This window comes from Babylonia areolata, chromosome 1 (assembly GCF_041734735.1).
Source record: "Babylonia areolata isolate BAREFJ2019XMU chromosome 1, ASM4173473v1, whole genome shotgun sequence".
Lineage (NCBI taxonomy): Eukaryota > Metazoa > Mollusca > Gastropoda > Neogastropoda > Buccinidae > Babylonia > Babylonia areolata.
In genome coordinates this window covers 4,638,095-4,660,630 of record NC_134876.1, presented here as the reverse complement: position 1 = coordinate 4,660,630, position 22,536 = coordinate 4,638,095, and the positions used below count along the sequence as shown (strand labels likewise).

At 43.1% G+C, this 22,536-nt stretch overlaps 1 protein-coding gene across 2 annotated transcripts in view; it reads right to left on the bottom strand.

Moving 5' to 3' along the window:
- The window catches only part of LOC143298627 (broad substrate specificity ATP-binding cassette transporter ABCG2-like), a 47,735-nt gene extending 28,857 nt beyond the window's left edge, over nt 1-18,878 (bottom strand). For both annotated transcript variants that reach the window (XM_076611540.1, XM_076611611.1), the window contains exons 1-5: nt 18,655-18,878; nt 5,919-6,169; nt 5,122-5,181; nt 1,915-2,029; nt 2-154 (exon numbers count right to left, since the gene is read on the bottom strand). In XM_076611540.1, coding sequence (XP_076467655.1) covers nt 2-154; nt 1,915-2,029; nt 5,122-5,181; nt 5,919-6,169; nt 18,655-18,675 — 600 coding nt within the window. In that variant the 5' untranslated portion in view covers nt 18,676-18,878. The remainder of the gene's footprint in view (nt 1; nt 155-1,914; nt 2,030-5,121; nt 5,182-5,918; nt 6,170-18,654) is intronic.
- Between the last annotated feature and the right edge of the window lie 3,658 nt (nt 18,879-22,536).

The window sequence follows — 22,536 nt, the reverse complement described above, 5'->3', positions numbered from 1 at the left end:
CCTTGGTGTCAGCGCAGTCCCCCAGGCCCAGTTCGAAGATGATCTGGTCCACTCTCGCCTCCCGCTCCTTCCGACTTACGCCTTCTGGCAGGCGCAGCGCTGCCGAGAACTGAAAGTTCTCCCGCACTGTCAGCGTTCCCATCACCACGTCGTCCTGTGACCAGGGGGAGATAATGTCTGCTGTCAGCATCGCACGCAAATGATATGCACCAAATCCGTGCAAGGCTCCCTTTTCATCTCTCTCTAACATGCGCGCACACAGACGCATGCATACACATACTGTGTCAACTCAGTTCAGTTCCAGATAGTACTCCTCTTTTTCTACACACAGGAACACACATACACATACTGTGTCAGCTCAGTTCAGTTCCAAAACTTTTTTTCACCAGTCATTGTGTAATGTTTAAATATAGTAACGGCATACTAATTTTTGGTTTTGCTCCAGTATTAACCATTTTTCAGTACAAATTCAATTTCCTTACCATCATTGTTTCAATACCCCTAACTTGATGATTGGCTCTGCTCTAAATCTTATAATGATCATCTACAGCTTTGAATAGTGCCTAATCATGTGTACAAATGAATAATCAACATTTAAAACATCTTTGTTTTAGAATAGAATAGAACAGAGTATGTCTTTACTACCAAGTGTACCAGGGTCACAAGGAATATTGTGGGGGATAGTACATAACATGGTATGAACATAAATCGAAAATCATACACAAACACTGATACAGTAGAAATTAGGATACATACAAGTGCATATTAATATAAAAACTTGTGCATACTCACACATGCACACACTGCACACACACACACATGCACACACCATACACACACACACACATTTGAACAGAAGCCACATATTACATGTGGATGGGGCTGATGACTAGACCTTCAGGTAGATGGTTGTTGATTGCACAATTCTATTTATCATACTGGATTTGTTCGAGAGACAGGGCATTGACTGCTTTGGGGAAAAAGATGTTGGTGAAGCGACTGGTTTCCATCCTTATACTTCTGTACTGTCGACCAGAGGGGAGCATCCCGAAAATCCTAAAAGCTGGATGTGATTCGTCCTGGCTGATTTATTTTGCTTTTTTCAGTAGCCACTTATATGTTTTCTAGAGAAGGTAGATCAGCCCTGGTGATCTTGGTGGCAGTTTTTACGATTCTGTTAAGGGCTTTCTTAAAGGAAATTTTCTTCCTGAAATTACATTTAATTAACATACTTACCATGACCCACTAGTGCAGGCTCCTTCAGGGGTCTGAATGTTACATGTGAATTCCTCAGTTTTGTTGGGTACAGATCTAACATTGGACAGGAACATACTGGGTAGAGGTGGGGGAAAACTTCCTTGGTGTAACCTTGAAAGGGCCCCATCTTGCTTTCTGTGTTTCTACGCGGACTGAGCCTTGCATGCTGACCGGTCTGTGTTCATTGTTGACGGTTGTAAATCAGGATAGAGTGAGTTGAAGTGAGATCTTAAAACACTGGACTCACCTACCTGTTCCCTAACACGCAGCAGCGTGTCACGATCTTATTTTTGATATCACGACCTGTTTTAGGGCTAAATATAGTATAAAACTTATATTGTCAACTCAGTCCTTTTTTCTGAATGGCATGGTTTTTATTCTGGCATTACATCTGCAAATCATTTGTTTGAAAAAAATATATCTTTTAAATCTTTCAGCTATCAATCTTCTTGTCAATACTTTTAGTTTTACAGCATTGTCTCAGTCAGTCAGTGCCACTCTGGATTTACACAAACATCAGCAGACTTTGGTTTTATCGTATTGACAGAAGATTGTGAATGAAGCTATTTGCCAATGTAGCATTTTTTGGGGTGGGGGGTGGGGGTGGGGTGTGGGCGGGGGTTGGTTTATTGATTAGAAGATCATGAAGGAAGCTACCTGCACAACGTAGCCGACCATGCACTTGAAGTTTTGTGGAGGGGGTCCACCATCAATAAGCAGATCACCTGACAGACCTGCTGGATCCTTCCGTCCCGCCAGCACATCAAGGAGTCTGGAGACAGGTGATAGAAACACTTTTCCAGCACCTTTTTTTTTTATTTCGTATTTCTATATTCATTCATTAGTGATTACAGAAATGCTAACACACACACCTACACCAAAATACACACACACATATATATATTTACACAGATAGATAAATATTCATAAACCGTTGTCCCTGCTTTTGTCGGCCTTGCTAAAGTCGACCCGTTGGACAAGTCGACACATTTCACAGGCCCCGGCCAGCTGCCTTCTTATCTCCGTAAATTTTCCTCACTTAACACAACCTTGTGCAAGTGGATTCCTTGCATACATGCACCAATTTTTTTTGCCCCAATAAAGTTTCCACCCCGATAAGTCAACCATGAATGTTGCAAAAATTTGCCAAATCAAACCCGATGTAACCTCTCACCCCCCCCCCCCCCCCTTCTTCTTTGGTTTTTTAATCATTACTGGGGGAGGGGGGGGGGGGGGAATGCATCAGCATCCTTAATTGTCCCCATGGGAACTAGTAGGAGGAGTTTGTATTATACTCCATGTTTGGTGATACATATACTTACCATGTCAAACTGATGCAAACTAGGCCTATCAGTTTGCTCTGCTTGGCCAAATTTCACGCAGCTATTGAGCTAACAGTGAAAAGATGCCCCTTCTTGCCCGGTCCACTCTTAGCCAATCAGACGAACTAGTAAGTGTCCTAACCTGTCCCAGAACATCCCCCACCCCCACCCCAAGGGGAAACACTGACCTGGGGGAACTTTGACCTGGGGGAACTCTGACCTGGTTCAAAGTAAAAGTAAATTTGGGGGAACAAAAACTTGAGGGAACATGAGGATGTCGCAACTGAACCCCTACCCCAAAGCATGATTCTAGGAGATTTTATTAAAAGAAAGATATGCAACAATTCATGTTCTTTGAAGTATCATAAAGCCAACAGCTCTTGTGTTTTTACACTTGACAGGATAAATCAATTTGACCAAAACCAATGAATTAATCTCGGTTAATTTCTTGATCCTCCAGACCCCTTTTTATACACTTCTCATGATTTCCAACACACTCACACACACAAAGCGCGCACACACACAGATCCATGCAAACACAACCGTTCATGTGCGCATACATACAATCACATGAGTGCACACTAACATCAGTAGCAAATGCAGAATAATATTTAGTGGTGGTTTGTTTTTTTGGGGTGGGTGGGGTGGGATGTGTACTTTGGTCAATTGGTGACACTAGAGGGGGCTGAAAAGCATGCAGAAACGTCCAAGTACATCCTATGGGAGATGTCTAAGGATCCAAATGTTCCCTGCGAGAAGGTTTCCCTGGGTGAGCTACAGAGTTGGGGTACCATACTCAGATACTGAGATGTTACACTGGTACTGATGAATACATTACCGAGTGCAACAGAGATGACGAAACTGAGCATCATGCACTGCAGTGGACAGTTAAGGGCAGATTATTTACGGTATGCAGTCACTGAAAGAAAGACGGTCAGTCACGACATCAGCTAAGTCACCTCCCATGCATATCCCAGTTACAAAGATAACAAAAATCAAGGGACACGTGGGGTAAGACCTTGACTAAACAAAAATCAAGAACACAGCTTGCACTTTTGAAAATGGACAGATGCAAATTAGTGGTTTTGAAAGGAGAATAACAGAAAGATAATCTATGGATCGCATGTGGCCATTGGACACCAGAAAGGCATAAATGGGATCGCATGTGGCCATTGGACACCAGAAAGGCATAAATGGGATCGCATGTGGCCATTGGACACCAGAAAGGCATAAATGGGATCGCATGTGGCCATTGGACACCAGAAAGGCCATACATCCTGTGTGACCTCTGTTCTGTGTTGTGACACAGAGAAGGGTGCACAGGAAAGACAGACATTCACAGCTGGATGCATGCCACAAGCAAAGGAATACATAAAACTGTACAAGCACTGTATGTCGATCAAAACTAAAAAGAATGAACAAGGACCATTGAACTTCGTGAAACAAATGTAAAGGGGATAAACACAAGAAAAAGAAGCAAGCAACGGAAAAAAAAAAGAAAAAAAAAAAAGAGAGAAAAAATAACAAACCAAAATCCTAAATTTGAAATTGTCATAGCCTGCAGGCAACTGAGGTTCACTGATTCAATAAATGAACACATGTTAACCAGTAGATGAATCTAATACATAAATCATGTTTAACAAACATGTGCCAATGAAATACACAGGCACAGTGACAGTGAAACTTATCAAATCCAAACTTAAGTACAAAATACAAATACAAAATATATATATATATTTTTTTAGTGGAGTGATGGCCTAGAGTTAACGCGTCCACCTAGGAAGCGAGAGAATCTGAGCGCGCTGGTTCGAATCATGGCTCAGCCACCGATATTTTCTCCCCCTCCACTAGACCTTGAGTGGTGGTCTGGACGCTAGTCATTCGGATGAGACGATAAACCGAGGTCCTGTGTGCAGCACGCACTTAGCGCATGTAAAAGAACCCACGGCAACAAAAGGGTTGTTCCTGGCAAAATTCTGTAGAAAAATCCACGTCAATAGGAAAAACAAATAAAACTGCACGCAGGAAAAATACAAAAAAAAAAAAGGGTGGCGCTGTAGTGTAGCGACACGCTCTCCCTGGGGAGATCAGCCCGAATTTCACGCAGAGAAATCTGTTGTGATAAAAAGAAATACAAAATCCTTTTTTTTCATGAAACTAGTCACTGGTCTTGTGTTTCAACCATCGCACAGTTGACTATTTTGTGGGAGTCTCCATGGGGTTTACTTATCCTGGGTCAACTGTATAAAGATAAATAGATATAGATCGTGTATCATATTTATGGCATGCAAGAATTGTTCTAATAACTGAAAGAAAATGAAAGGTCGAAGAAAGAAAGAAAGAAGAGAGAGAGAGAGAACATACAAAAATAGAGACTGACAACTGACATCAGTATCCACTGACACAGAGACCAGTCTGAAAAAAAGTCTCTTCAAATGTTTGTAATCTAATGTCACTGTCACACAAGAAGACAAATAACCCCCCCAAAAAAAACAACAACAACAAACAAAAAAACCACCACCACCACCAACAAAATACTCACGAGGATTTGCCACTACCAGTAGGACCAAGAATAGCATTCATCCCAGGCTTGAAGATGGCACTGTTCAAACACAGAACAAGTCTTTCAGAAATATGTTGGTCTCTCACCACCTTAATCAACACCCCACCTTTTTTTTCCCCTCTCTGTCTCCGCATCAACCAACTGGTACAGAGAGGGTAGGCTTTTTTTTTTTTTAGAATAGGGTGTAGCAGATGAGGAGGTGGTAAAGGTTGGGAAAATACAATGGGCAAAAGAACATTCACACATATATGGCTCGACAACATGCTTCAAGTTACGCAGTGAAAATAATTCAAGACATTCAGCTGACAGGTGTGTGCGGTGGAGAGAATCACACCTTTACAAGGTGAATGTGTATTACTGTCAGTTTGATAAGTCCCACTCCTCACAGAGAAATAAAAACACACACACAAAAATTAACAATGACCCCATCAAACTTGGGTAAAATCATGTATGCACACACAAACACGGACACACATGTGAGCAAAAGCATATACATAATTATCTACGCAGAAACATACACACACACACACAAATTGAAAAGAAAATCATACGCAATACACTACGGGTGCCTAAATATCCCCAAAGAAATTCAAAACAGTAGATAAATAAATCAACAAACAAAAACAAACCTGTATCAACACATCAAACAGGTATGGTAATTTATCAAGAACAAAAACATCGTTACCAAGACTACATAACAATTTAGACGTGTGTGTATGTTACTATGTATTTATCATATCAGGAAATGCACGTGGCGGTACTACTACCGTACTCACTCGATGTTGTTGAGTATCCTCTTGGACTCCAAATTCCCGCAGCATGCTTTGTTCTTGACGAAAACGTCGTAGCTGATGTTGTGACACGTGAGCACAGAACTCTGCACCTTCCCTGACGACTGCATGACCTCTCCTCCATTTCGGATTTCCTTGATGTTGTCCATTGCTTGTCGGGTTGATCCGTAGTTAATTCGTCCGTTGACGTGGGAAACTCGCTGCTGGTCAGTTGGCCTCTCCGTTACCAAACCGTCCTGCAACGTAACAACAGGGCATGGAGGTTCGAGACCATTACTGGCATCAACTTCACTGCTTGTTTCATAACCATTGACTGGCTTCACTTCAACGACAGCATTGGTGGTCATGCTCGCAGTTCGATGAGTAATTACTAATGATCTGTATACGGGCTATCAGCTTGTATAAGGCCCGGGGCGAATGTATTAAGCTTTCCTTACTTAATACATCCGCTGGGCCCCAGCTTAAATAATTCCATACCTTCACGGAATGCAACCGCTGCTTATCAACTGCACGTTTCCTAGATTTGGATCAGCCGAGTTTGTGGACAAGTACCCGTTTCGTAAGAGCCCGGGTAAGAAATGTCCATTACGCTGGAGGGGTGGTAGGCTTTGTCGGTCTGTTTACGATCTTGATGAATCAAAACTAGCACTTCGGAAAATCGTAAAATCTATTTTAAAAACGATAATTTAGTGAATACTAAGATAAGGCACTCAATCAAACGACTGGAAATTATATAAATTTCAAACCGACCAGACATGGAAACAAAGGCAGTGACTTATTAATTGACTGGCCCAATCTTCCAGTCTGATCTATTTTTAGAGTCACGTGTCGAACAATGTTGACCTGGGCCGGCAAACGTGTTTGACCCATCGTGTCTTCCCATTCAGCTCAGTGGTTTGACCCACAACATCATTATCACGCCGGTTCACTCGCGAGCGAATATTTGAGAAGGGTGCGACCGCACTGACTTGGTTTTTGTTTACATTCATCTCAGTGCATGCTCGCTGGTCCGCGAATTTCCTGTTTCAGTATCTTCAGGATCAGGATCAGGATCAGGATTTGGGGCGTTGTTTTATACAACTTAGCCATTTTTGGCTTTTTATGCCCCTTCAAATTTACTCCTTTACATTGTTGGTCAGGTCGTTGACTAGCTCAGTCATTTTATCCATCAGTCATATTTCGCTTTTGTCAATAACTCGTGTTTATCTATGAGGTTCTTAAAAGTATTTATAATAGGTGCACGTTTGATATTGTTTGTTAATTTGTTCCAATGATTTGTTACTCTGTTACTAAATGTAAACTTTCTGAGATTTGTTCTGGGATACTGTTTAAATAATATTTTGTTTGTACTGTTTCTTGTAGGCCCTATTCCGACCGTCGGCAAAGTTCGAGCAAATTTGAAGCGACAATCCATTCGCATATATTATTTTGATAAAATCCAAAGGATGGGCGCAAAATCATCCGCCTCTCCACAGCTTTAATTACCACTTGACACCTGCCGACCAGCAAGACTAGCTGAAGATGCTGACCGACATCCGAGATTTCAAATATCTCAAGTTGACATAGCCCAACTGACACAAGATGAAGGTTTTGCAGTTCCCTGATTTGGCAAAACAGACGGACCAACTAATTCTTCGTGAAAATAACTGCAGAACTGATCTCAATTGAACCAACTAGAGGAAGCTTGTGTGCACTGAGGGACCACCGAAGCATCGATGTTCAGGCGGCCATCAAAAGTTCCATGCCACCAGCTGATTACTGCCACTCAGTGATCATTCCATGATCCCCCCCCCCCCCTTATCAAAATTTAATCAATTTTTAAAAACATTTTTATTTTAAACATGCTCTCTCCCAAGTCCGTTGCGACGATGGCCACATAGTCAACTAGTTAGCCCGGCCCCTGCATGCCCAGTTCACTTTCGTTCTGATCACTGAGTCGAGACTTCCGATCGATCCTGAAATCGCAGTTTTATAAGCTGATGACGATGAAGGAGGAGGAGTATGACGATGATGATGACGATGTTGCTATGGAGGTCATTTTGGTTTGGGACTGCGTGACAAGGCTGTACTCTACGCTTCCTGTCATAATGATATCCCGGCGTTAACCAGGCCCGAGAGATCATGCAGTGTTGGTCAGGTAATTAGAGCAACACACCCAAAGACGCATCCTTGAAGTTCCATGCCACCAGCTGATTACTGCCACTGATCATTCAATTCCCCCCTCCCCCCCCCCCCTTTATTTTAATCAATTTTTAAAAACATTTTTATTTTAAACATGCTCTCTCCCAAGTCCGTTGTGACGATGGCCACAAAGTCAACTAGTTAGCCCGGCCTCTGCATGCCCAGTTCACTTTCGTTCTGATCACTGACTGAGTCGAGATTCCGGATCGATCCTGAAATCGCCGCGAGCGGAGCGCAGTCGGTGTATCATCTATTTTTAGCCGCCCACTGCAGTCACTGCATGCTAGCCTGTCAGTGTTTGTCAGTGAGACTGACGTTTTCTGTGCCGCGGCTTTTTCACTGCACTGTGGGGGGTTATTTATACTTTTGATCATAGTATCGTCGATAGTCGCAAAACTCAGAAACTGACGTGCATCTTATGCACTGAATGACACATTCATCATTCAGTCCGTGCGAGAGAATCACTGCGTTTGTGTATTGCTTGTTACATATGAACGAGCACGATATAAGCTCATGCTTGTTGTTGCTCAAGTCTTCTTAATTGAACGCTGTATTGCACCTTGTTTCTTGATATTAAAAATGTTTAAACCAGGTGACTATGTTATGTGTCGGACCCGGCTTATTACTGAAGACGAACCTACACTTCAGTTCAAGCCACCAAAAAAATACTTTTGTTTGCCCTTGCAGTGACATTTAGAGGTTGTTGTTGGTGTGTGTGTTTTTTGTGTGTGATTTTTTTCTGTTTGTTTGTTTGTTGTTGTTGTATTTGTTTGTTTGTTGTTGTTGTATTTGTCAGTGGTCAGTTTTTTGGAGTTACCCGCAAAACTACACTTATTATTACAGTTGATTCCCAGTCCAAGATTTCCAACCGCAGGGGGTCGGAGGGTTGGGCAGGGTAATCTATCCGAGCAGAAATGAAGAGAGAACGCATGCAGTGCATGAGAAGCATGGACCACTGAACGATATAGCCAAAAATACTTTACGATGGGATAGATCTATGGTCTGCGCAGGTGTTAGTGCGTGTGCGGTGTGCGCGTGTGTGTGTGTGCGTGCGTGCGCGCGCGAGCACGCGCCGGCGTCAGCGCGCGCGTGTGTGTGTGTGTGTGTGTTTCATTCTGTTTGTCCGTCAATTATTTGAATTTTCTTTCTGTGAGTATCACATTGTATTTTTTTTTCCTTCTTTCCCTTCTTTATATACATATAATTTTTTTTTCAAAGTGTTAAATTTTGCGGCATTATTCTTTGGCCTTATTTTCTTTCACAACACCCCGGCCGGTGGATCCGTTCAAGTTGTTCAGGTGCCTGGTCGACCCCTAACAGTTTTCACTTCGTTCTTCTTGTTCTCCTCTATAAATGACAGGTGTGGGATATAGACTGCTTGATTTTTTTTTTTTTTAATTAAAAAAAAAAAAAAAATCACCATGCCGCAGTGAGTTTCAGTTTCAAGGAAGAGTCAAAGGGTGCCGGACTGATCCGACCACTACAACGCTTATTCTGTTCTGGGGGTTGGGAGGGGGCGGTGTGTGGTGTGTGTGTGTGGGGGGGGGGGGGGGCGGGGGGGGGGGGTGACAGAAGAAGATTCAGACAGATAAGCAAACAAACACACAAACACATAGAAAAATAAACAACTACCGACAGAAAAACGACAACGGATCAGTGTGAACAAAAAGAATAGCATACACACACACACACACACACACACACACACACACACGCGCCAAGCAATGGAAGGGAAACAACTGCTAATCAATGTGAAGGGGTTTTCTTGCCTGTGTTACGTACCTTTGAGTGAGTCGGGTCAGGTCATTAGAACTGCTACTGGTAACCTGTAATCCATTACAACTTGTTCAGGGTCGGGTTGCCGGCGACTAAACCGGCACTCCCACCGCTCCCTTCCGGGACTGGTGAGGCGGGTGGCTAGACACCCTTATGGAATTAAAAACGAGATCCATAAAAGGGCGTCGGCTCAGGAGAGCCACGGACGGCCATCTAGCTCCACCGTGCTGTGTGCATGCCACACGCAGTTGGCCCCTGGGGTGTGTCTACCCATGCATGCGAAGTCTGGATCCGGCATAATCCGCGGAAGAAACCTATCGGTTCAACGGAGAGGAAAGCGGTTACAGCAACGCACTGTGGAGTGCAGAGAGCAAGATGAGACACCGAAAGGATATCTTGGTCATCCACTGCATCCGTGCTCATCCTCCTGTCGTCTCGACTTAGTCTTGCCACTGGAAATTGGTGAACCCGGACGAGAGAGTGAGGTCGACGTTGCGCAACTCCTCAGTCTTCACTTTAAACAAACTCATCGCGCAAGTCCGGCATCAGTCATCACCACGTACCTTTGATCACAAACCTCCAGAGACTAAACCGAAACATTACTGAAACGAACGATTTGGGAAAGGAACATGCTACATACATTATAATTTTGTGCTTGAATTGTTTTCTTCTTCTTCTGTCTGTCTGTCTCTCTGTGCCCGTTCATCTATCTCTCTGTGCTGTGCTGTGCTGTGTGTGAATGTGTGTGTGTGTGGAGGGGGGGGGGGGGAGGGGAAGGGGGGGACGGGGGGGGAAGGGGGGGGGGGGGGGGGGGGGGGGGGGGGGGGGAGAGTGTGTGCGTGTCCCCAAGTGCCAAATGAAGAAATGAATGAATGAATGATAATCATAATTCAGTTTACGATCCGTATGTTCGAAACAATATATATTCAAACCGATATCATGAACATGTTCGTCGAGCTCCGTCGAGAGACGACTGTGGAAAAGTTCTTTCATTCCAAGCATCGCCCAGTGCAGTTTCTATAGATCTCGCTTGCCAAATGTCATTTTGTGAAGCACAATGTTGATGTGTGTCACCTGGCCTTCAGCCAGGAAGAATGACGGCTTGTCACACAGTTGTCCGTCAGAAGCGGCCCGGCTGACAGCGTTCGCTTTAAAGTTCAGACTGAAACTAACAATTATCCACTTTACGAAATGGACAAGCCGTGGGAAATTATTGCCTGAGGAAATGTTAGAAGAAAAATGAAGCTCCCTCTTCGGTTTCTCTCAATGTACGAGAAAGTATGCATGAGCCATACAGCCCCTAACCCCCCCCAAAAAAACACACACAAAAACCCACCTCACACAAACAACAACATCAAACTGACAAAAAGAAATGTGGGTTACTGCTTTCTGAAACGCTAATCACACCAGTAGATTTCAGCACGTTGAAAGCCTTTCTGTCTATCTGTCTTACAGAGAATTCGTTAGACAAATCTTGTAAATACTGACCAAGTTTCTCTTAGCGAGCTACCATTGTTATTTCCCCATCCATCACCACCTCAATTTTTGAGGAACTGGATATGAAATATTTCTTAACATTTTATAAACAACAACAACAACAACAATGCTACTAATGCTAATAATACTAATAGAAATCTAGGAAGCATAAGTCAGTTGTTGTTTTTTCAAATTAAGTTACCTTTGTGAGAGCTTAGTCAAGGGCCTAATAAATATTGTACTTTTAACATTCAACGATTGTGAGGAAATGTGTTCCCCTTTTCCCGTGATTGACAGCGGTATGGTGTGTAAAAGTGGGTATATGAATTGTTCATATTGTTCAGTTCTGGGGAACGTGGTAGCATTCCCGCACCCCCCCCCCCCCCCCCCCCTCCCCCGCCCCCCCCGCCCTTCCCCGCCCACGACACATTCACCTCACTTTTGAGGATGTTGAAGTTACCACTGAGAAGCTGTGTTACGTTTTCTTCCTCTTCCTCCTCTTCCTCCCCCTCCTTCTTTTTCTTCTCCTCCCTCCTCCTCTTCTTCTTCCTCCTCTTCCTTTTCTTCCTTCCTCTTCTGGGTTCGTGGGCTGCAACTCCATCGTTCACTCATATCAATCAGTACAACATAGTCTTGTTTTGGCCTTTTCTTTATTGTGGATTATAGTCTGAAAAAAATTTTGATCTTCGCTATTACTGTTTGGTACGGGAATATTTCTAAGGCAGAAACCACACCTCTATACAGTAATATAAAAACCGCCATAAAGGATTTTCGGGTCTGACTTACCATCTCTGCATGACATGCAGTACCAAAAGCGGCTACTCAGAAGAGCAAAATCAATCAGCCAGGATGAATCACATCCAGCTTTTAGGATTTTTGAGATGCTTCACTCGGGTTGTCGGTACAGAAGTACCCATCAGGACCAGGTTTTCGGTACAGAAGTACCCATCAGGACCAAAACCAATCGCTTTGAGAATACCTTCTTCAATGAAACGGTCAATGCCCTGTCTCCCGAAGCAAACCATCATGCAGGAATAAGAATTGTTCAATCAACAACCGTTTGTCTGTACATCTAGTCATCAGCCCCGTCCGTTTGTTTAATGTGCGGCGTATGTTCAAGTGAGCACGCGCACACACGTTGATATGCTCTGAGAGAGAGACAGAGACAGAGAGCGTATGCACAGGTACTTGTATGTATAATATGCTAAAAATATACATTCTGCTGCATGTATGTTTGTATAACATTTTCGATTCACGTTTGCATCTTTTATGCACTACCCTCTCCACCCCCCAAATATTCATTGTGACCCCGATACACTTGTTATTAAGACATATACGTATCTTTTCTAATCTGTTCTAATTATGAAGCTCCACACACACAGCTGGACTAATCTAAAAGTGCAATTTTCGACCATCAATTACGGTTAGTGGTTTGACCTTGGCCTCTACCCATTTCGCTTCTTTATCAGTAGCATGTCAGCTGGCAATCAGAAACTTGTGATCGGAAATTGAGACAATGACACTGTAAACAGGAAAAACAAACAAGCCAGCTGATCGTAATGTTTCAATCCTTCAATCAATCGAGAGACGACTGTGGAAAAGTTCTTTCATTTCAAGCATCGCCCAGTGCAGTTTCTACGGATCTCGCTTGCCAAATGTCATTTTGTGAAGCACAATGTTGATGTGTGTCACTTGGCCTTTAGCAAGGAAGAATGACGGCTTGTTGACAGAAGCCCGGTTGACAGCGTTCGCTCTAAAGTTCAGACTGAAACTTACCATTATCCACTTTACGAAATGGACAAGCTGTGGGAAATTGTTGTCTGAGGAAATGTTAGAAAAAAAAAAGAAAAAGAAAAAAAGAAGCTCCCTCTACGGTTTCTCTTAATGTGCGAGAAAGCGTGAGCCATATAGCTCCACTAAAAAACAAAAACAAACAAACAAAAAAAGACAAAAAACTTAAAACAACAACAACAACAAAAACCCCAAAAAACAACCCCCACGAAAAAAAAACCAAAAAAAAAAAACCACCACCACCAAATCACACACACGAAAAAAACCCAAAAAAAAACCAACAAACAAAAAAAACAAACAAAAAAAAAAAAAACCACACAACAAAACCACACACACCTCACACAAACAACAACATCAAACTGACAAAAAGAAATGTGGGTTACCGCTTTCTGAAACGCTAATCACACCAGTAGATTTCAGCACGTTGAAAGCCTTTCTGTCTATCTGTCTTACAGAGAATTCGTTAGACAAATCTTGCAAATACTGATCAAGTTTCTCTTAGCGAGCTACCATTGTTATTTCCCCATCCATCACCACCTCAAATTTTGAGGAAATGGATATGAAATATTTCTTAACATTTTATAAACAACAACAACAATGCTACTGATGCTAATAATACTAATACTAATAGAAATCTAGGAAGTGTAAGTCAGTTTTTTTTCAAATCAAGTTACCTTTGTGAGAGCTTAGTCAAGGGCCTAATAAATATTGTACTTTTAACTCACTCAGTACGGCCAGTCCTCTCTTCTCCTCTACACAGACCCCTCGGATGTCCAGTGGGTGTCTGAATGACCCAACATTTAGCTTCCGTCGTCAGAATTGTGGTATTCTTTGTCAACATTCACCTCTTCAGTATAAGAGCCTTCCGCTTGCAATATTTTGATGATGGTAATTGGGGTGAAACGCTGTTAACGTCGTCTCTTTCGCCGTTCGTATGGAGAGAGTTAACATTCAACGACTGTGAGGAAATGTGTTCCCCTTTCCCGTGATTGACTGCGGTATGGGGTGTAAAAGTGGGTGTATGAATTGTTCATATTGTTCGGTTCTGGGGAACGTGGTAGCATTCCCTCTCCCCCCTGGAACACCCCCCCCCCCCAAACCTTCCCCACCCACGACACATTCACCTCACTTTTGAGGATGTTGAAGTTACCATTGAGAAGCTGTGTTACGTTTTCTTCCTATTCCTCTTCTTCCTCCCCATCCTTCTTTTTCTTCTCCTTCCTCCTCCTCTTCTTCTTCTTCATCCTCCTCCTTTTCTTCCTTCCTCTTCTGGGTTCGTGGGCTGCAACTCCATCGTTCACTCATATCAATCAGTACAACATACAGTCTTGTTTTGGCCTTTTCTTTATTGACTCACTTGTGTAAACAAAGTGAGTCTATGTTTTAACCCGGTGTTCGGTTGTGTGTGTGTGTGTGTGTGTGTGTGTGTGTGTGTGTCTGTGTGTCCGTGGTAAACTTTAACATTGACATTTTCTCTGCAAATACTTTGTCAGTTGACACTAAATTAGGCATAAAAATAGGAAAAATTCAGTTATTTCCAGTTATCTTGTTTAAAACAATATTGCACTTCTGGGATGGGCACAAAAAAATAAAAAATGAAGCCTAATTATATGCAAACTGCATTTACTGTTATATTTATATTTTTTGTATTCTCTAAACTTGGCACTTTGATCTGATATTCTGACCCAACAACAAGAGCAGTCATTATTATCATTTTTTGTTCAAACAGGAACTTTTTTTGCTGAGCATGGAAGTTTTATTTATTTTGCAAACGTTTTGGTGCAGATAGTAAAAAAGGGAAATTACTCTGTAATTAATGCTAGGGGACTTAATTTGCTTTAAACTGATTATTCTCATCTTAATCATTACATTTTGAAATTATACTCAATACATAAAAAGCTCGGATTAAAAAAAAGAAGTGTATCACAAGTGAGTCTTGAAGGCCTTGCCTCTCTTGTTGTGGATTATAGTCTGAAAACATTTTGATCTTCGCTATTACTGTTTGGTACGGGAATATTTCTAAGGCAGAAACCACACCTCTATACAGTAATATAAAAACCGCCATAAAGGATTTTCGGGTCTGACTTACCATCTTTGCATGACATGCAGTACCAAAAGCGGCTACTCAGAAGAGCAAAATCAATCAGCCAGGATGAATCACATCCAGCTTTTAGGATTTTTGAGATGCTTCACTCGGGTTGTCGGTACAGAAGTACCCATCAGGACCAAAACCAATCGCTTTGAGAATACCTTCTTCAATGAAACGGTCAATGCCCTGTCTCCCGAAGCAAACCATCATGCAGGAATAAGAATTGTTCAATCAACAACCGTTTGTCTGTACATCTAGTCATCAGCCCCGTCCGTTTGTTTAATGTGCGGCGTATGTTCAAGTGAGCACGCGCACACGCGTTGATATGCTCTGAGAGAGAGAGAGAGAGAGAGAGAGAGAGAGAGAGAGAGAGAGTGTATGCACAGGTACTTGTATGTATAATATGCTAAAAATATACATTCTGCTGCAGGTATGTTTGTATATCATTTTCGATTCACGTTTGCATCTTTTATGCACTTCCCTCTTCACCCCCCAAATATTCATTGTGACCCCGATACACTTGTTATTAAGACATATACGTATCTTTTCTAATCTGTTCTAATTATGAAGCTCCACACACACAGCTGGACTAATCTAAAAGTGCAATTTTCAACCATCAATTGCGGTTAGTGGTTTGACCTTGGCCTCTGCCCATTTCCCTTCTTTATCAGTAGAATGTCGGGTGCAATAGCCGAATGGTTAAAGCGCTGGACTTTCAATCTTAGGGTCCTGGGTGCACCTGGTGGGTAAAGGGTGGAGATTTTTCCGATCTCCCAGGTCAACATATGTGCAGACCTGCTAGTGCATGAACCCCCTTCGTGTGTATGCACACGCAGAAGATCAAATACGCACGTTAAAGATCCTGTAATCCATGTCAGCGTTCGGTGGGTTATGGAAACAAGAATATACCCAGCATGCACACCCCCAAAACGGAGTATGGCTGCCTACATGGCGGGGTAAATAAATTAAAAAAAAAAACAACAACCAACGGTCATACACGTAAAATGTTACATGTCTGTCTGAGTGTGTATGTGTGTGCGCCTGAAATCTGATTGAATGACACAGGAAACGAATGATGAGCGCCCAGTGGCAGCCGTCAGTCGGCTCTACCCAGGTAGGCAGCCTGTGGTGCAAATGTCCCCGTGTATGTAAAACGCTTTGAGCTTGGTCTCTGACCGAGGATAGGCGCTATATAAGTATCCACATCAGTCAATCAATCATGTCAGCTGGTAATCAGAAACTTGTGATCGGAAATTGAGACCCTGACACTTTTAACAGTAAAAACAAACAAACCAGCCAATCGTAATGCTTCAATCCTTCAAGCAATATGTGACATTAGAATAGAATAGAATAGAATAGAATAATTATGTCTTTATTACCAAGTGTACCGGGGTCACAAGGAATATTGGGGGGAGGGGGGGGGGCGGTAGTACATAATAGATACGAACATAAATCGAAAATCATACACAAACAAGGATACAGTAGAAATTAGGATACATACAAGTGCATATCAATATAAAAACTTGTGCATACTCACACATGCACACACACACACACACGAGTTTGAACAGAAGCTGCATATTACATGTGAATGGGGCTGATGACTAGGTCTTCAGGTAGATAGTTGTTGATTGCAGTATTATGATATTGAGCTCGATGAGGTTACGTGTAGACCAGTGGCGTAGTGGTAACACGTCCGCCAGCGAAGCGAGAGAATCTGAGGTTGGGTGTTCGAATCCCATAGTCGCCATAATTTTCTCCCCCTCCACTGGACATTGAGTGATGGTCTGGACGCTAGTCATTCGGATGAGACGATAAACCGAGGTCCCTTGCTGCGCAGAATGCACTTAGCGCACGTAAAAGGACCCATGACAACAAGAGTGTTGTCCATCCCTTTTGTTATGCAAAATCCACTCTAAGACTCTGTGTGTGTGTGTGTGTGTGTGTGTGTGTGTGTGTGTGTGTGTGTGTGTGTGTGTGTGTGTGTGTGTGTGTGTGTGTGTGTGTGTGTGTGTGTGTGTGTGTGTGTGTGTGCATGTGCGTGTGTTCGTTCTTTAGTTTAACGTCTTTTCACTGTAAGTGATATTAGACGAGTGTAGGAAAAAAAATCGAATCGAGTGGGAGGTGGGGGGGGGGGGAATTACTGTGTACGCATGCGAGTAAGTGAAAGTGTGTGTGTGTGTGTGTGTGTGTGTGTGTGTGTGTGTGTGTGTGTGTGTGTGCGCGCGCGCGTGTGTGTGTATGTGTGTGTGTGTGTGTGTTACATATAGAAAATGATTGATTTAAGTTTCGTTAAACAACAGCAACAACAACAACAAAAAAACAACAACAACAACAACAACAAAACAACCCCCAAAACCACATAACAAAACAATATAACATATTTCTAATGAAAAACTAACAACTATAACAGCGAACCAACTGGACTATTTAACAAGGAGTTGAAAAAGTCATACATTAGCAATCGACTGCTGAAGATCGTTAACACTGACTGAAGATGATTTCAGTTCAGGGATTTGAGACTTTAACATATCGCAAGTTGGTATATGTGCGTGTGTGTGTCTCTGTGTGTGCGTGTGTAATAGAAATCAAATGTGATTTGTGATTAAGATGTTTTGTGTATTCTTTATGGTTCTGGTCGTGCTCTAGCATTGCATGACAGTCGAGTCCGGGCGTCATAGGGTTGTCATGTCATGAAATGTTTTCAGTCGTGTATTTCTGCATGCTACTCCCCTAACTATACTTCGAATATCAATACTCAGCTAATGTATCCTGAGCATTATCATCTCCGGCAATGGAAGGCGCAACATAAACCATTGTCAGGCTCTATCGATCGTCAGCTCAAACCCAGTTTGCGCCTGTGGTTGTTGTCAGAGACTGACCTGCCATGCAGCTTGATCGCGTTCTGAAAAGATTGTCACGTTATCCGCCAGACCACGACTGTCTGGCATATGTAGGCTCTTCAGTCCCGTGAAAGACTTTGAGGATTATCTGCTCACGAACTGAAGCTGAAAGCTTTTGTGAATCAATAATATTGACGTATATCTCTCTTGCACACAATCTTGATATAGATATATTCGCGCGCACGCGCGCGCACCCTCCACCCCCACCCTGACACAGACACACACACACTCACACTCCCGCCCCCAACCTCCCACGCACACACACAATCTCTCTTTCTAAACACACACACACACACACACACACGGCACACGCTCCCTCCCACCCATCCACACACTCGTACATATTCATATTCACTGACACCACACACACACACACACACGCATTCACTCACACATACATACATATATACATACACACACATAATTGAGTTTAAAAAGAAATCTTCCAGAAACACAACAAAACAATAGTATAAACAAAACAACAACAACAACAAAAGCCGCTCACCTTTTCAGAGGCTTCAGCCATGGCGTCTAGGCAGGCAACGCTAACAGCCGTGTTGAGAGAAACTGGGTAGGCTATGGAGTTCAAATGCAGAGGATTTCACGTCAGTTTCTGTTTTGGGCTCAACAGCAGGATTTGGCAAGAAGATCCGTTTTACCGCAGACGTGCTCTCTCGCACGCAGAACTACTGTGCACACCAACGCAACCCGGTGCACGAAAGAATCGACACTGCCTGCACGCCACCTTTTTTTTTTTTTTTTTTTTTTAAAGTATGCAGCTATACACCGCTTTTACCAGACCGCTGTAGTTCCGCGAGAGACTGTGCAACAGCGTTACGTTGGCTGAACTTTGACAACACTTGTTGGGTTATTTCCCTTGATGACTCACGAGAGGTTACTGACGGGAGTCGCTTGGCGGGAATAAATGATAACAACGTTCTGTGATTAATGTATGTTCATTTGAGGCTGAAATATCACATTGGCGACGAGGATTCCCAAATGACTCATGCAGGGAAGTACCAAAATACATTTCTATTTGCTTACCGTGTAATAGTTCTCATAAGTTAAACGGTTCTTGGAGAAATATGTACTTGTTTGTTTCATGCTAGAAAGAGACGGTGACGCCATTTTGTATCAGTCAACAGACCTGCTAATTGTTTTTTCCACTGTGACATTAGAAGTTGTTGTTGTGTTGTTGTTTTTTCTCCAGTTATAAACTTTGCTAGAGTGTAATCCACTATTCAGAATGGCACACACAAATAAGTTTGATGAGTTCAATCCTGCTGTTGAAAATTTTGATTGTTATATTGAACGCCTTACCATGTACTTTGAAGAAAACGACATTGTTGAAGAAAAACAGAAGAGTGTATTCTTGTCAGTTATTGGTGCCAAACATTTTTCACTGCTTCATTCACTGTGCTCACCGGACACACCACCAACAAAGAATTATGATGACCTCATAGCTATCCTCAAGGCACATGTGTCACCCAAACCACTTATCATAGGTGAAAGGTTCAAATTTCACAACAGAAAGCAGAATGAGCTGGAAACTGTGAACGACTTTGCAGCAGAACCGAGACGATTAGCATTCACATGTGACTTTGGAGAGTTTTTGCAAGATGCACTGAGAGAAGATTTGTATGTGGCCTTTTGACGTCACAACTCAGTAGAAGCTGTTATCTGAAAAAACATCTCACCTTTTCGAAGGCAGTGGAAATGGCCCATGCTATGGAAACAGCTGCAAGCCACTCTGCAGCTCCTCACCAAGAGTGCTCTGCTGAACTACCATCTGCACCCATTGTGAACACAGTCCAAAGAAAAACATCAATCTCAAAAACAGGTGAAGGAAATGCTTCTGTCAGCTGACCTTCTGGTTCACTTCAATCCAGACATGGATGAAACCTTGTCCTGTGATGCGTCCACAGTGGGCCTAGGAGCAGTTCTAGCCCACAAGCTTCCTGATGGCTCAGAACGCCCCATTGCCTACGCTTCCAGGTCACTGAACAAAGCTGAACGGCATTACTCCAACATTGAGAGAGAAGCTCTTGCAGTCGCCTTTGGAGTGAAGAAATTTCGTGACTATCTCTTTGGCCACCATTTCTGGTTATACACTGATCACAAGCCCTTGATGACATTGTTCAATGAACATACACCCATTCCAACAGAGGTCTCTACCAGAATTCAAAGATGGGCATTGCAGCTGTCAGCATATACATGCACAATCTGCTACAAGTCAGGAGCCACCATGTCACATGCTGATGCTCTCAGCAGGTTGCCCATACCAACCACCAGTGCTCAGCCTGAGACCCCAGAAGAGTACATTTTCCTAATGGATCATCTTTCGACGACCCCAGTCACTTCTACAGACACCCAAAGCAGAGACTGATCGTGAGCATGTTCTATCACACGTCAAGAAATACACTTTGGTTGGCTGGCCATCTGAACGTCCAAGAAAATGGCAGTCAGAACTGAAATTGTACAGGACCCATGAAACAGAACTGTGTGTTCAAAGTGGTTGTCTTCTTTTAAGGAACAGGGTTGTTGTACCTCTGGCTTGTAGGAGGCCGATGCTGGAAGAACGTTACTCTTGTCATCCAGGTGTCTGCAAGATGAAGTGCCTTGCCCGCTCCTACATGTGGTGGTCAGGACTTCATAGTGACACAGAAGCCACTGTCAGACTATGTGAAGCCTGCCAGCGAGTTCGTCACGTGCCTGAGAAAGCTTCACTTCATCCATTGGAGTGGTCTGAAAAACCATGGTCAAGACTTCATGTGGACATTGCCGGACCCTTCATGGGACACATGTTTCTTGTGGTTGTTGATTCCCACTCTAAATGATGGAGATAAAGATGATGAGCAAAATCACAGCAGAAAGGACTATTTGCTGCCTAAGAGAACTCTTTGCCACACATGGACTACCAGATACCATTGTCTCTGACAATGGACCTTCGTTCACTTGCACCAAGTTCAAAACCTTCACTCAGTTCCCAGGCATTGGCCATGTGCTAGTCTCACCTTACCATCCAGCTTCCAACAGCCTGGCAGAAAGAGCTGTTCAAACATTCAAGGAAGCCATGAAGAAGATGTCTCCCAAACTCACTGTGCAGCATAAGTTGGCCACTTTTCTCTTTGAGCAGCACATCATACCTCACTCAACTACTGGTGTGCCTCCTGCAGAACTCTTAATGAAACGTAGGCTCAAAACACGTCTGGATTTAACACAGCCAACGCTGTCTCGCAAAGTGGAAGAAGTCCAGTCAAAGCTGAAGATGTATCATGATCGAAGTGCTAAAGACAGAGACTTCGCAGTTGGTGACAAAGTATATGCTCGTAATTTTGAGTCTCACAAGTCCTGGCTGCATGAAACTGTTGTTGAAGTCACTGGCCCTCTCTCTTTTAAGGCGCAGTTAGGAGATGGCCGTATGATAAAACGCCACAGAGATCAAATTCACAAACGTTGGACTCAGAGTGAGAACAAAGGACTAGAGAACCTCCCTTTCCCCATGGTGGCTGAGCCTACTGTCCCCAGTGAAGAACCAACAGACACCAATGCTCCCAACCCTGTGGACCTTCTGGTTCCTCTCCCCTAGAGCCAGTCCCTCCTGCAGCCACTCCTGGTCCATATCCAGCCACTCCTGTCCGCTCCAAACCCACACAGGTCGACAGTAAATCCCCAGCCTGTGCTGCAGCATCTCCAGAAGCTCCAGACCCAGGCACATCTTCCAAGAGTGTTGCAGTTTTCCAGAGACCCACTCCTGCCTTGGCTGAACGTCCCAGGAGATTCCGCAAAACTCCATATCGACTGGACCTGTGAACTCTATTCATTTCTGTCATCATGTATCAAGACCCCTTCAAATTCATGGACAAAAAACGAAACAAAACAAAAACAACAAAAGACAACAAAACAAACATATAATGATTTTTTTCTTTTCTCTTTCGTTTGTTTTATATAATTGCAACAATTTGTTCCATGGAACAAATTGAAGTGACATCGGACAAAATTTGTTCTGCTCAATGACACTTTTATTTTCTTTTATGATAAATAACAACTTGAAAGGGAGGGTGCTTGGTTATTTCCCTTGATGACTTGCGAGAAGTTACGAGAGTCGCTTGGCGGGAATATATGATAACAACGTACTGTGATTAATGTGTGTTCATTTGAGGCTGAAACATCACAACACTCTTGACTTTACATCAGTTTTTTGTTCTGCACGCAAACAGAAATGGTGCGAGCGTCACCGATACGATAAAAAACAATACTGTTGCCGTTAAAACCCCCACAAAATCTTGGTCACTGTGTGACTGAAATACACCACTGCACACACACACACACACACACACACACACACACACACACACACACAGGTGTGCGCTTGGGAGCTGCAGCT